Here is a 16,183-nt window from a genome sequence, read left to right as displayed (position 1 = left end):
CGCGCGCGCGCACACACACACACACGCACACACACACACACACATCCTTCCTTGGAAAGAAGTACGACTAACGGAGAAACACCTGATCGAAACTATAAGTATTTCTACCATGGGCTGCAATATCCTAAAAAGGATATCAGACCAACAACAAATATTTTTTTTTTTTCATAACAATTACACTAAGTGTACGCTGTTACTGGGGACCCTGTTGTCCACCTAAATAAAAAAAATATTTTATATAATTATTTACCTCAAATCGTTTCCTTGTCGTTTATTCTATAATAAATATGAAAAATTATTGACATAAGACACAAATTACTTCCAAACATACAGAACAATAAAATAATTAATCGGGTTTCGCTAGTGCACCTCGCGAACAGAACGGTTACGCTGCTGTTTCTTGACTGAGCACCGTCTCCCTTTCGGCCTCGTGACTCATTATGAAACTATGAGGGCCGTTAGTTCTAGGATTATAGTAAATCCGAGGTAACTAATTCCAGGTTCCAGAGTAATTAATAATTATTTAAATTATTGTTGATTCTATTATGACTAAACACATTTCTCGTGCATAAATCAAATACAACTTCATAAGAAATTAGGAATCCGCTCAAAGTCGATTATTTTTGAAAAGAAACTTTCTAAGTGAATTCTAAATAAACGATTTGCTTAGAATTAAGTTAAATAACGAGGATTCGGAGACTACAAAAGAAATGGACGATCTTATTTCACTACTATAATTACAATCTTTTGATGTAAACGTGTTACGATATTTTTTATGTCAACATAATAATTAGACTGTTTCTCGAGGCTTGAAATATGGAAATTTAAATTGATTTATTATTCTTCTTTACAAGGCAATTAATTAAACAATCAATCACAAGAAAAACCTTCTTTGCGCCCTTTAATTTGTGTATAATATTTACCAAAGCGAACTGCTTGAATATTATTTCAAAGGCTTCAAGGGATTTTAAGAAGTTAAAAAAATGTAATAGGATTGCAAAGCATTTCTAAAATTTCCACATTTTAAAGGATTTTAGGGTTTCAGGAAGGAAAAAAAATGTTTCAGGTTATTTAATGGCTCCAAAGGACTTTCCAAAATGTCAAAGGATTTTTAATAAATATTAATAAATATAAAAAATAACTAAATACTTAATAATATTTCCATACATTTTAAATTTTCTACAAGAATTAAGAGCTTTCATAGGATTGCAAGGATTGGAAGAAATTTTTTAATATTTCAAGCGATTTAAGACAATTTCAAAATTTCCATGTAGTTTTATAGAATTTCTTAGAATTTCAGAAGGCTTGGAAGTATTTCATATCTATGATTTGAAAATTTTAAGGTATTTTTAAAAATTCCTAGGAATTTTTCGCAATTTTAAATAAATTGAAGGAAACTCAAAGGATTTGGAATATTTTAAGTTTTTAAAAAAATTTTCTAGAAATTTTGAATAAATTTAAATAGTTTTAAAGGATTACAATAATTTAAAAATATTCTAAGGAATTTCTAAGAGATTTTTAACGCGTTTAAGTAATTTAAAGGGATTTAAATAAATTGAATGCGATTACAAAGAATTTTCTAGAGTTTAGAAGAATTTTAGGGTTTTTTAAAAGATAAAAAGGAATTTTTAACAGATCTTAATAACTTGATGGGATTTCATTTAATTGCAATGAATTTTCATAGATTTCAAGGAATTCTTAAGAGCTTTGAAAAATAGTGAAGGATTTGAAAAGATTTAAAAGGATTTAAAATATTTTTAATTAACTGATTTGATCAAATTTCCGAGGATTTCACTAATCATAAGAGGCTTCATACTCTCAAAGTGTTTAAATAATTTTTTCAGGATATCAGGAAATATCTTTAAATTTCATGGAATTGCACGGTCTTATTTATCTAAATAATTCTTACCTTGGTCTTTTTTTTTCATCGGAAGTTAATGATATAGATTAATTTGAATAAAAAACCAATTGGTTTTCTATTTTTATGTTTCTTTATTAAGATTATATGGTTGAAACTTATTTTTATGTTGCAAGACATTAGTGAAATTTTACCATAAATATATTTAAAATCATTTTCATAATAAAAAATAGGAGCAGGTCGATTATTTTCCATTTCTTAACTAACTCAATTTGTTACAAATAACTTTTGTGTTACAGGATGACTAGATTGAGATATATAAATTTGATCTGTATATTGAATAATGTCGAATTATTATTTAATTTAAATTTCGCCCATGACTTTTGAACCATAAAATTAATTTAAAACTATGTTTTTATCGGCTTTGTTTTGTCATTATGCAATTAATTTTTTTAAAATTAATTCTCCAATTAATTCTTCAAAATTTCTTAACAATATTACTTAATTTGTTTTAATGAGGTTTCTTTTTAATTGGGAATATAAGAGTTATGTATTTGATGTAAATGTTTGCGTCTTCAAGACGCGTGGATTAACCTATTGACGAACTTTTGGTGACCCTTCTTGATGGATCGACAGCAACTTAAAAGGTTTCCAAAGAAGGTTACATTGTTTGAATGAAGAACTGTTTTTTTATTTGAATTTTAATAATCATTGGCGGATCCAGAGGGGGGCGATCGGGGCGATCGCCCCCCCCCCCCGAGCTCTTAGTTTTTATACTTATAACTTGAAATATATTTTTTTTTTTGCTTTTTTCGACTTATACGCCCCGATCGCCCCCTCCGAGACCAAGGCCTGGATCCGCCGCTGTTAACAATACAGTAAGTTGAAAAGTTTTTTAGTTTGACAGAAAATATCGCTTAACTTCTCGATTGGCTCTTCGATTTTTGTAACGAAAGATTTTTGATAAGACAGAAACATAAGCTTGAAAAATATTAAAAGTTTTTTTTTGTTAGAGAAAAAAATCCCTCTTTGAAGAAGAGAATTTATTTGGTACTTTAGAGGAAGGAAAATGCGCATAAAATAAGCTAAAATAAATACACCGATAATGAATACATACTTCGTAGTTCGTGGCGGCATTTATTTTGATACGGAATAAACTAAAAATAGTGAGCAGATAGGATATGATTGGACAAAATACGTTTCGTAAAATTTTGAGATTAATACAATTTTTCCTTCAAACACAAGAGTATATTATTCCAGGGAGATAAAATTGTCAATCTTTTGCTTTTCAGCCTTATATAATCAAGTTTAATGATTTAATTGAAGAATTGATAAGAATCCAAATGGAATTTCTTAGATATGTACATATTTTTGAGGAATATTTTTTATATTTACCCGATGAGTTGGCTGGCTGATGTTAAGACGTATCTGTCATTAATTAAAATTCCACTAATTAGTAGGCTGGATTTGACATGAATATTTGCGAGCCAGGGAAATTCGTGCGTGTCTGTGAATTCTCCACCCAGAAAGCGAGCACCATCTCTATTTGATCGCCCACATACTGTAATAATATTATTTAAATATTAAAAAACTGAAAAAAAAATTAATTTAAAGTTTGGCCTGCTTTTCTTGTTTACTCACGACAACCTCCGCAAGGCTTTAATCTCCCAAATACTAAGTCAAAGACACCACGTGCTTTCCTGTCATTGATATCCTTTGTCTTAAAATGAAAAAAAAACATTATTTTCATTATAGTACCTACAGATTTTTTTCCATATTTTTGTCTGGCTCTTAAGTATAAATTACTTTCAAGATTCGCGACAGTCTTTCACCCCGCGCGCTGAGAAACTGCATTGACCAATAGTTCTAGGAATTACTAAACTGCGAGTGGCTAAACCGAGATTCGGGTGTAGTTCTAAATTGAGTAATCGTTATTAAATGCAAAAAAAACCTTACGTTTGAAGTTTTTTCCAAATATATAGCAATCGTTTGGACACCATATGCATGTCATTTAAAATCATATTATTGCAATCTTCTCAATATTTGTCATAATTATTTGAAAAAGAACAAATTTTTTACTACAAATAACAATTTAATAATTGAGAAAGAATTGAATTCGGTTACTAAATAAAAGATTTGCACTTTTGAAGGTTAAAAATTTTTTATTTGAAGCTATAAAAACTAAATTGAAATTAAAACTATCGAAGTATATGAATTTAAAACTGTTAAAATTAAAGCTGAAAACTTTTTTAATTCAAACATTCAATAATTTGCGTTTATAAAACAGAAGATTCTAAAACTTTCAATTAAAAAATTGTTGTATTAAAAACCATTAAAATGCAAAATTTTAAATTTGTAGCTGTCATACTTTTTAAAGTTTAAAGATTAAAAAAATATAAATTCACGCTGTCATTGTCAATCATGTAAATTGAAGAATGAAAAAAATTATGAATTTTCAAAATTATATCCCACTAAACAATTTTAAGCTAAAAATATTAATTTATACATTAAAATTTTTGTTTGAAATCCTTTTTTTGATATTTTTATTTAACAAAATCTTTTTAAACATTTTCTTAACATTCTATTAAAATTAATTTTTCAACAATAAAAATCATATAAATCTTTCCCAGAAATCTTAAAAATTTTTTTTATTTTCGTGAACCCTTTAAAGATCCTTAAGAAGCTGTAAAATTTTATTTAGAAATCCTCAAAAACCTACATTGGGTTTTTCATTCTTTCAAAATCTTTCCAAGTTTTAAATTAAGTTTAGATATTTCCAAAGCTTCTAAATATCTCTTAAACTAACTAAACTTTTTCCAAACTGATAACTGTTTATTTGTTATTTCTGCATCAAAATTAGGTAATTTCACTTACATGTTAAGTTTTTTTTCAAATAGAGAAATTCTAGCTATAATGTTAATAGTTTAAACACATTTCCTTGATCAAATATAAACGTTGAAATAGCTGCAACATGATTTTGCAGAGAAAATAATTATTTGCTAATGGAAAATGATACATTTTTTAATTTGCTTATAATATTGTTATTAACAATACAAATATTTAGAATTTATACATTTTTCAGCTATTTATTATAATTTAGAATTGATTTGAAAGACGTTTGATGAGAAAATCAATACTTCGAGAAAAAATACTGTTTAGTTATTAGAATATTGATAACAATGATAACAATTCGCTAATTTCATAAACTGTATATTTATGTTCCTGAAATGTATCTGAAACAATTCTGATAGATAGCGACTTCTCAGTCCAATTTTCATGTTATATTTATTAAAATGATAAATTTCATAAAGAGAAATTTAAAAAATCGTTCGTTTCAGCTTTTGTGCATTATTGTATTTTTTTGTAAAGATATGTCATTTTATACAATAATTTACGTAAAATTAAAAGTGTTTTAGGATGTTCGACACCTAAATAAAAAACGTAAAATCCTGCAATTTTCTGTATTACCTTGCAGATCTTTACAATAAAGCAAAAGAAATATTTTGTTACATAAATTATATAAATTTTCAATTTATGAAGGATAAATTTCTAACTGAAATGGAATAGTCAAAAAATAGTAGCCTTAATAGTTTAATTCCTTAAAAAATAATAATCTGCCAGTAAAAAAATGTGCATCGCCCTGACAAAATAACAATTTTCAATTTTTGAATTAAAATATAACAAGTAAGTGTTAAAGAGGCTGATTATAAAACTAGTTTTAAATATTGAAACTCATAAGAAAATTACTGCAGAAGTTTTGCTTGAAAATCCAGATACTTTTTTCCATTATTCAGTTCCTACTGGGTTTCCCTTAAAAACAAAAAATCCGATCAATTTAACCCTCGTAAAATAGGCGTAAAATAGGAAAAAATACTTACGGTCTTATAGGGAAATTTTTGATTGGCAAAACAACTGAACTGACTTGCAAAGATAGTGCAAAGAAGAAATTTGACAAAGTCTTGCAAATTCATGACTTTTCTCTTGACTGCTCGATGAGCACTGGCCTAGAGGGAAAATTTAGCTTAAAAGTAGAATTGTCAGCCCGCATGACTCTGATGAGTTCTAGCAAATGCCGAGGTAATTACTCGTCCCGTTTCGCAAAGAGGCACTCACACTTATTCGTATAAAATAACCGGTACAATTTATACTTCTATATTTCGTTTTGCATCTAATGCGGCCAGTCGCTGACCTTACGAACAGTTTGTCCCGTTATATTCAACTCCGTGGGCGTATTCTTTTTTTCACCAGGAAACCGCCAATTTGAATAAGGATACATCTCTCAAGTCGGTTTTCAATGGAGTATACAAAGAATACAAATACTTTTTTTTTCTTAGGGTAAATAATCTCTTCTTCCTGAAGGATAAAGAAAACGTTCTGCTGTTTTATATTTTCATAAATTATAATTTCAATAGTTACACTTTACTACTTATAGTACATACTTTCTAGGGTTTAGACTCTTTTAATATTTCAAGTGACTTCCTAGCATTTTCTGATTGTTCTTTTCATTTTCTTTTATTCTGCATGATGGCAATTGACTTGCATTTTTTTAAATATTTAGAATTGTCAAATCATCAAAAATTCGTAAAATTATTAAAATTATTAAAATTAATTTTTTTTTAATTTTCAACATTTGTGGTCATTGATAAGTTTACCATAAGTTTATGAAACCTTGGAATCTTTTGATCAATTATAAATTCATAATAAATTTCAAAAATTTCTACATTTCCAAAAAATTTATAAATTAAAACGTATTTCAAAATTTCGAAAATTTAAAAATCTTTAGAAATGTTTGAAATACCAACAATTCTTCAAATTGAAAAAAATATAAATTTTTGTTTTGAAATGTGATACATTTTAAAAAATGTTGATAAGAAATTTATGATAAACTTATAAATAACAGTAAATTATTAAATTTTTTAAATATTTTAATGATTGATGAATTCATCATAAATTTATAAAATTTTAAGCAAATTAAAAAACGTTAAAAATGACTAAAATTTAAAAAAATGAATTTTTTTGTTGAAATTTCATAAAATCCACCATAAGTTTACAAAATTTTAAGCAAATTACAAAATATTTTCGAATTTTCCATTTTGTCGTCATTTATAATTTTACCATAAATTTCTGAATATTATTATAAATTACTGAAATTTTAAAACCTTTTTATGACTGATAAATTTACCATAAATTTTGAAATCTTTGAAATTTGTAAAATTATCAAAATGATTATACTTACACTTTTTTAAATTAAAGTTTTTTTCAACATTTTTTTAATTTATAAATTTGTCACAAATTTCTAAAATCGTTGAATCTTTTGGTAATTTATAAATTCACTATAATTTTCTAAAATTTCTACATTTATAAAAAGTTCATCAATTTCAGACCATTTCAAAAGTTCGGAAATTATCAAATTCTCTAGAAATGTTCATAAAATTAAAAATTCTGAAAAATAAAGAATCTTGTTTTAAACTTCATAATTTAAACAAGAATGCGTGGTTAGAAATGCATGATAAAAATTACAATAAATTTCTAAAATTTTAAAGTATTTTAGTAATATATAAATTCACCAAAATCTACAAAACTTACAAACTATTTTAAATTTTTGAAAAATTACAAAAAGTTTAATAATTTTAAAAAATGTTGGTCATTTAAAAATGACTATAAATTTCCGAAATTAGAGAAACTTTTTTAAATTTATAAATTCATCTTAAATTTCCCTAATTTCAAACATTTTCTAACGTTAAAAAATGTTCAACTCTTCAAAAATTCTTATGATATAAAAAATTGTCAAAATTAAATTTGTTTTAAAATACTAAAATATTCTGGTAATTTATAAATTTACTATACCTTTCCGAAATTTGTGAATCTTTTGGTAATTTATAAAATCACCGTAAATTTTGTAAATTTCCAGATTTCTAAAAAACTTCTAAATTTTAAAACATTTCAATAGTTTAAAAATGTCCGAAATCTGCAAATCTTAAAAGAAATTAAACTTTAAAAAACTTCCAAAATTGCACAAACTTGTACTAATTTATAAATTTCTGAAATTTAAAAATATTCTTGTAATTTATAAATTTTCTATAAATTTATAAAAAAATGTTTGTTACTTAGTGATTGATAAATTTACTATAATTTATCGAAGTTTCTGAACATCTTTTGGTAATATTTTAATCTTTTTGTCACAATATATAGTTTCTTCTTTCTGAAGGATAAGTGATACATTCTTCGGTCGTATATTTTCATAAATTATAATGTAAATCTCTTTTATCTCTTTTGAGTATGACAAGTGACTTTTGAGCGTTTTCTGATTGTTCTTTTCATTTTCATTTATTCTGAATGTTGAAATTTTAAGTGCTTTTTTCCCTTTACAAATGAGATATCTTTGTCAGTTGTAAATGAATACTATGCCTCGCAGAAGCAACCGTCTTTCGTATTAGTCAGAATCCAGTCGAGGTACCTCGTAACACGGGTATACACTCCAGGATAACCGGGACGAGCGCATCCATTACCCCAGGATACGACTCCAATTAGTTCGTATTTTTTATCTTCTCTCTCTGCAATTAGAGGACCTCCACTGTCGCCCTAAAAGCGAGTAAAAAATGTTAGAAACGGAGACATTTATATTTTTGGAAAAAAGAAAAAAGAATCCTGTATGATTTCGCCACTTATAACTAGATGAGACCACCCGACAGTAGTTAATAAACCTATAGTAAATAATCATTAATTTGAAATACTAATGCATGTTAAATAATTAATTATATTTAAATAATATCTGGGACAAAACATGTGTTAATTAACTAAAATCAGAATTAATTTAATCCTTCCTTTTTATCTTTCTTTAATCCTTTTTTGGCCTTCAAATTAGACCCTCTTTCTTATAACAAAACTTTTTTCTGTAGGTTCATTAAAACTTTTTTTTCTTTATTATCTGTGTACCTGACAAGAATCCTTCTGGCCTTTCGCGTATCCTGCGCACAGCATATTATCAGAGATCATCCGGGGACTATAGCTAGTATTGCGACAATCCGCAAGGCTTATTACGGGAACTTCAACCTTCTGCAGAAAACAAGAGGGTTTTCCTTCCTCGTGTAAGGTTCCCCAGCCGGAAGCCAAGGCCTTCGTACCGACGTATTGGTTATCTAGAATTACAAAGCCCGTATAACGTTATACGACACATGCCGATAGCAAGATCCGAACAATGGACAGAGAATATTAATTTTTAAGCTGTGATAATAAACCGTCTGTGCATGAACTTTTTCTACAATGGAGAAGAGGAAAATTTTTTTTCTATAGTTTTTTTCAGGTAATTAAAACTCAAGAGCTTCTTTATATTTTTGTTGTTACATTCAAACCTGATTTCTAATGAATACAAATTTTGAAAGACGAACACATCAATTTTTGTTTGAGTATGTGTACTTTTGAAGTTATCAATTTATAATGCACCCGTATGATTACTGTCTATAAAGATACGGGTTGCTTGGGTCACTTTTAATGTAATATTTACAAATAACTATTTCATAACACATGCATGACTTCAAAAATTAAAATCTGAAAAAAGAAAAATTTCCTCCCCTCCTTTACCCCTGAAAAAGAAAAAAAGAAAATAAAATTATTCCTCTTTACTTTGGACAAAAATAAAAAGGAGAAAAGAAAAATGAGAAGGCAACCAACGAAATTCCCTTTATTCTCTTTTTTATTTCTTTCGTCCTCTCTATTCCCACCATTATCAAATTCCAATAAAATTTTTTTTTTAAATCACAAACGTTTCGGCACTCACGCAGCACCCTTATACAGGTAAAAAAATAAAAAAAATAAATAAAAAAAAATATTAAAAAAAATAAAATAAATAAAATTAAAATAAAATTGGTTGCCAGCAGGAACAGCAACACTGCCACAATGCTCTCTCACGGACAACTGAAAATCAATAGTGAAGACTAAAGAGGAATAGTTTTCTTTTATTTTTTTCTTTTAAAGGGGGAAATGAGGGGAGGAAAGTATTCTTTTTTTCAGGTTCCAATGGGAGCATTTTGTGGCGGTTGTCCAAATTCGGTCGTTATTTTACTCCCTTGGGAGTAAAAAGAACGGCAGATGTGAAGAATGGAAATTATCGAGCAATCAGTTGATCTTGTTGACTATATTACCATATTTTACCATGAATAACTAAAATCTCAGAAATTGTTTGGAAACTTTGAGTTTCCGTAAATTTCCAAAATTTCTATAAATGTCAAAACATGTCCAACATAAAAAAATGTAAAAACTTACAACCTGCAAACATTTGATAATATTCCAACATTCCTAAAGATTCAGAAACATTTCATAATTTCAAAAAGTAATTTATTTATTTGGAACTAAAAATCGAAAATGCAAGTTGAGATTTGGGCATCTAAAAAATTATGAAAATGAAAAGTTTTGTTTTAAATGACAAAATTTTTCAACATTTTTGGTATTTTATAGTTTGACTATAGATGTCTGAAATCATACAATTTTCTGGTAATTTATAAAATTGACAAATTCCTACAAATTTATACATTTCTAAAAAACATCAAAATTTTAATCATTTTCAAATCTTAAAAAATTTTTAAATCTTCAGAAATTCGTAATATTAAAAAAAATGGTCGAAGTTAATTTTTTTTATATTTAAAAAATTCTGAAAATGAAAAGTTTTTTTTTAAATTACCAAATTTTTCAAAATTTTTGGTATTTTATAGTTTGAATATAAATGTCTGAAATTATTCAATCTTCTCGTAATTTATAAATTAAAAAAAATTCTACTATTTTATACATTTCTAAAAAATATCAAAATTTTAATCATTTCCAAATCTTAAAGAATTTTGAAATCTTCAGAAATTCGTAATATTAAAAAATTGTCGAAGTCAATTTTTTTATATTTAAAAAATTATCAAAATTAATTTGTTTTAAAATTTCAAAAATTGTCACAATTTTTAGTTCATAATTTTTTAAATTTGTGGTCATTCATAAATTGACCATAAATTAAAAAATTTCGAGCATTTTCAAATCTTCAAAAATTCGTATATTATAAAAAATGATAAAAATTTATTTTGTTTAAATTCCAAAAATGTATGTTAATTTATAAATTCAACCTATACTTATGAAATTTGCGAATCTTTTCAATTCTTATTAAATTGTTGTCTTAAATTTCTAAAAAATGTCTATGTTTTAAAACATTTCAATAGTTTAAAAATTTATAAAATCTTCAAATCTTAAACAAATTTTTAAATTTCAAAAATTTTTTTAAATTGCAAAAATGATCAAAATGTTTTTTTTTTAATTTGTGCTAATTTATAAATATACTATACATCTCTAATATTTTTAAATCCTGTAATTTATAAAGTTTCCATACATTTCTAAAAATTGTCTAATATTTATGTTTCCAAATTTCTAAATACTATAATCAATCAGTATTTCTGAAAGTCTTTCGGCAATTTATAAACTGACCATAAAATTTCAAAATCTTACAAACTTCATATTAAAATAAAAGTGAAGTTTCGAAAATTCATCTATATTAACAGAAATCATGCCTGTGTTACAAAAAATGTCTGTAATCATGCATATGTTATAAAAAAATATATTGTGCACCAAGCGGACAGGACTTTTTGTGATTCGTATATTTTTTCAGTACTCATTTCCGGCTCGCGATTAGGCACTCGCCTGCGGCTCGAGCGCACTCTTGCGACTCTTAATGAAAACTTAGACTCATCGGAAAAATTCCATTTATCGCCCTGGTTGCATAATATTCCAATCACCCCGCATTACTTTTTTTGTCTATTTTATAGTCTAATAATATATTTTATATAACCCCTTCTTTGATACTGATATAATAAGAATTTTTAATATTTTCTCGAAGCTTACCTTGTGCAGTTGGCAAACAAATCGGTCTAATTGTTTCGGAAAAAGGTACCCTGTCATTTAATTTCAAAAGTGCAATGTCGTTATCGAAATTCATAAAACTGAAATCACCAGATAGTGTCCTGATAACATATTTACTCTCGGGCTGAGCTTTGGTTAAACATCTGTCGTGTTCTCCAAATGTCACTTTGATCATAAACCACATGAACCTGAAAATAAGACTAGAAAAATTTATCTCTCTCTACTTCTAACTGCATGCATTATTCAGGTGTTGATAAATATAATAAAAAATTTTCTAGATATATTTCAAGCCTATTTTAAAACATATAACATTCAAAAGTATTTTCTTTTTGAAGAAAATTACACTCAACTCCCGATATAAGGATAGTTTCGCGCATGGATTGTTGTGGTCTGGATCCTAAATCTGGGGAATCAAAACGTAAATAGGTAGGGCTGCGTGAACCATTTATGTTGGATTTGTACGCACGATGGAACTTGATGCAACTAATGCATTGAGAGTGCAGCCCTCATGCTGTCTGTCACGCTTGATACAGTACCACCTCTATCTCGGCCCCGCGGCTCTCCTCATCACGAAACTGCCGAGCACATCAAGGCTAGAAATATTTTAAACCGGGGGTTCTTTTATTGAGGGTTGAGTGTAGTGAATATTAGATAGAACACATTTTGTGATCAAATTATAACATTTTTCATAAATTCTTTAGATGATATTGCGATTATATTTGTGTAATTAAAGGAACTATAGGGTGGCCATTGGACCGAAAAACCGGGATATGACCAGCTATTTTTCGAAATCGGGAAAATCGGGATATGAGAATGAATTCATTTTTTGACTAGGAGTCTGATATATTCTTTGGAGAATATTTATCCAGTCACTTTAAATATCATAAATTTCATATCATATGATATATGGAGATTAAAAATAAATTTGTTTTCAATTTTTTTGGTTAATGTTTAATTCTATTATTACGATCTATTTGAAAGGTCTTTATTTTTAAGCTTCCATTTACAATTAAACAGATTTGAAAATTCAATTTTGAAGACATAAACAATTTAAATTTAAAGCGTTTGAATTTTAAAATTGTTAATAAAAAAACATTTTAAGTTGATCGCTGATTATTAACGTCGATTCTGAATCTTTTGAAAATTAAACAACTTATTGAATTTAAAGTTAAAATATTAATTTTTCCAATTCGCAAACATTAGTAGTGAAACAAATTGAAAGCGTTTGATTCCAATTTTATAAACTATTTTCAATTTAAAAATAATTTAAGATTAATATAATTAAAGGCTTAAATTTAATTTTAAATCCTATTCAAATATTGTTTCAGTTTAAAATAGTTTATTTTAATGTACTCAATTTGATATTTTTTAGGTGAAAAAAAGAACAATTCATTTAATATTTCGAAATTTTTTATTTTTTGTTTAAATTATTCAAATATTTTTGAAAATAAAAAACTTGAAATACAAAGTCTGAATTGTTGAAATTAAAAAGTGCTAAATTTAAACATTGATCGTTTCAGTTTTAATTATTCTATTTTTTTAAATTCGAATACAAAAGTGAAAGTATTACATTTTTATCTTCAAAGAAGCGCGTAAACTTCACAATTCTTATTTTAAAATGAAGGTAATAAATTTTTGTATATATTTTTTTTTTCAAATTGGTAGAAGAGTTTTTTGTTTTCAAGCTTTTTATCGAGTTAGGAGAAAAGCATTTTGGTTTTAAGGTTTTTTTATGGTGGGAGAGGCACTTATTTATATTTGAACATTGTTTTTTTGAAAGGAGGAAATAGTTTTACTAATTTTTTCAGGAATTGGAAGAGGCCAATTTCTTCTTTTTAACATTTTTATTGAACAGCCGAGGGTGAAATTTGATATTTATAACAGTCAGATGGAATTAAGGGGGGGGGGGGATTTTTATTTTCAGTTCTGTGCTATATTGGACGAGGGACATGTTTTATTAAAACTTTGTTTATTATTGTGAGTTGAAAGTCAGGATTAGTTTTAATTTAGATCATTTAAAACGACAGCGTGGATTTACATTTTTAAACTAGAAATCTTTGAACTGTTTAATTGATAAAAGTGTAAAATTAACAATATTACAGTTTAATGGGATATAATTTAAAATTGTTCCATTGGAAAGCGTTTAAAGCAAATTATATCTGTTTTTGGGAATTTTAATAAAAAAATTTAAACATAAATTTTAAATCTTTAAAATTCAGAACAGTTCCATTTTTACTGCTTTAATTTTTACTTCAGTTTCGATTCCTTCAAAGGAAAAAATTTTAATTTTCAGTGTGCGAATTATTCAAGTTCAACGACCGTGACGAATTTTTGTGCATTTTTTTTCTCGATTAAAGCGGCCGCCTTGAAACTAGTTTAGCCTTCTGGCATTCGCTGGTGTGTAATATTGTATGCGTAATTTCAGTATTTTTCTGTCGAGTGCCATTACCATAATTGTATGAGAGATATTGCAAAAATATAATTTAGAAGAAATCTCATCAACTCTGAGGGACATAAATATAAATATAAAATTTTTTCACTGTAATTATGCTCATTGGAATTACGAATTAAAAATATACTTTTTAATATGATATAGATTTATTTAAATAATTTTAGTTAAAAAATAATTATTTAAAACATCAGAAATTGTGATTTTAGTTTTTAATGATATAAAAATTAGTTTAGAAACTAATTACTTACCCTTTGATGCAGTGAGCCGCTGTTATAACGTATCTATCATTGACAAGAGTTCCTCCGCAATAAAATTTGTTCAAATAGGAAAGTCTTGCCATCCATGGAAATTCATTTACTTGAGTTGTCTGACCTCCTACGATTCGAGTTTCGTCGTTTCTCACGCCACAACCTAACAATTATCATTTAAAATAATAAATAAAATTTAGTATAAAATATATCAATGATCTACTCAATTAACAAAGAGATATAATTAATGCCAGATTTTGTATTCTTACTACAATAACAGGACACTGTTGGTACTTTTTCTGGGGGTGGTTGGTTTCCAAAAACACCCAGAAGATTTTTTATATTACCACGGTTTTCACTTGCCTGTAAGTTTTATATTTGCATTCAGTTAGAAAATAAGATTGAGCTTGACAAAAATTAAAACCAGCTTCACTTTGGTGTTTAAAAATGTTCTGTTTTTTTCAATTTGCAGAAGAATTTAGGGATAAATAAATTTTTTAATTTTCTTACATCATCTTCTGCTGATGCATATAATAAGAAAGTGAGGAAATAGACAAAGCACTCAAAATTATTTGAAGACCTCATTATTGATGATTGATGAACTTTATAATAAAAAGATTTTTTTTCACTTTTTGATGTTTTCGTGTCAGGATATTTGGTTTCTGAATTTCTTCTTAAACATTTGTCACATAGGACGTGTCAAGACGGGGTCACTGAAGACATATCTGGAAGCGATTTCTACCAAGGTCTCAGGAATACTGACGATTCGGACGCAAAAGAGGTACTTGCTATTTTAAAAGGGAAGGAGTCAACGCCTGGTAGGTCGTCAACCGGCCAGTATACCAGGTTCATGATCACGTTCACGGACTCGTTGCATTGGTTCACTGTCACTGACCGCAAGGTCGAAAATTCTCTTCAGGGTTCAGAATTTCTTGCATAAATGTGAAATTAATTTAAATGCTATCTAAAAAAACCAATAGCTTCTCATTAGGATGAGAATGTAAAAATAGGTGAATCGAAATAATCGAAAACTTTACACTCAGTGTGGTTGACTACCTGTTTGGCTGCATATTCCGTGAACATAACTTTTTGTGGGTACTTCAATTTTTCCTAAAGTTTGGTGAAATAATGTGAGATAAACAGAATTGATTAGAAATTTCCTATATAATTTTTCGACATATCTGAAATCTTCAAAAATCTTTTTGAATTTTTTTTATAAAAACTAGGAAAGTTATGTTTATATAACCTTAAAGCAAACAAAAAAGATAGTAAAAAAAGTCGTCATTCGAAAGTTTTGGTTGGTGAAGAACATTATTTTTCGAAATCCTCTAAAATCCTCTAAAATCCGTGGATATACTTCAAAAAGTTTTGAAATCTCTGAAATTCCCTTAAAATCTTTTGGAATCCTCTGAAATATTTTGAAATCTTATAAAATTCATTCAAATCCTTTTTTGTTTTCGAAATCCCATTAGTATTCGCTGACATCCTTCAAAATTCATGAAATACTTCGGTATCTCTTGAAACCCTTTGAAATTCCGTGAGCTCTTTTAAAAATTTTGTAAATCGATGAAAAAAATCTAACAAAATCCCTTGATATTCTTTGAATTCCACGGGCATCGTATACAGTCTCTTGAAACACCTTTAAAGTGACTGAGCTCCTTGGAAATCCCTTGAAATCCTTTAAATGCTTTTGGAATTCCATACATTTTTTTCAAATTGCGTGAAGTCTTAAAATCC

The 16,183-nt window shown here is 27.3% G+C and overlaps 2 protein-coding genes across 2 annotated transcripts in view; both read right to left on the bottom strand.

The window, feature by feature from the left end:
- Nucleotides 1-6,057, bottom strand: part of LOC117171271 (vitamin K-dependent protein C-like) — a 14,938-nt gene extending 8,881 nt beyond the window's left edge. The window contains 3 exon segments of the mRNA XM_033358406.1: nt 3,254-3,419; nt 3,500-3,578; nt 5,737-6,057. Coding sequence (XP_033214297.1) covers nt 3,254-3,419; nt 3,500-3,578; nt 5,737-5,829 — 338 coding nt within the window. The 5' untranslated portion in view covers nt 5,830-6,057.
- Nucleotides 1-15,183, bottom strand: part of LOC117170968 (transmembrane protease serine 9-like) — a 46,577-nt gene extending 31,394 nt beyond the window's left edge. Inside the window, exons 1-8 of the mRNA XM_033358010.1 lie at nt 14,957-15,183; nt 14,716-14,809; nt 14,447-14,609; nt 11,729-11,946; nt 8,795-8,997; nt 8,267-8,440; nt 3,500-3,578; nt 3,254-3,419 (exon numbers count right to left, since the gene is read on the bottom strand). Of these exons, the coding sequence (XP_033213901.1) occupies nt 3,254-3,419; nt 3,500-3,578; nt 8,267-8,440; nt 8,795-8,997; nt 11,729-11,946; nt 14,447-14,609; nt 14,716-14,809; nt 14,957-15,031 (1,172 nt within the window). The 5' untranslated portion in view covers nt 15,032-15,183. The remainder of the gene's footprint in view (nt 1-3,253; nt 3,420-3,499; nt 3,579-8,266; nt 8,441-8,794; nt 8,998-11,728; nt 11,947-14,446; nt 14,610-14,715; nt 14,810-14,956) is intronic.
- Between the last annotated feature and the right edge of the window lie 1,000 nt (nt 15,184-16,183).

The sequence above is a fragment of the Belonocnema kinseyi genome, chromosome 4, assembly GCF_010883055.1.
Source record: "Belonocnema kinseyi isolate 2016_QV_RU_SX_M_011 chromosome 4, B_treatae_v1, whole genome shotgun sequence".
In the NCBI taxonomy this organism is placed as follows: Eukaryota; Metazoa; Arthropoda; class Insecta; order Hymenoptera; family Cynipidae; genus Belonocnema; species Belonocnema kinseyi.
Note: the sequence above shows the minus strand (reverse complement) of the source record. Positions and strands in the feature narration are given on the sequence as shown.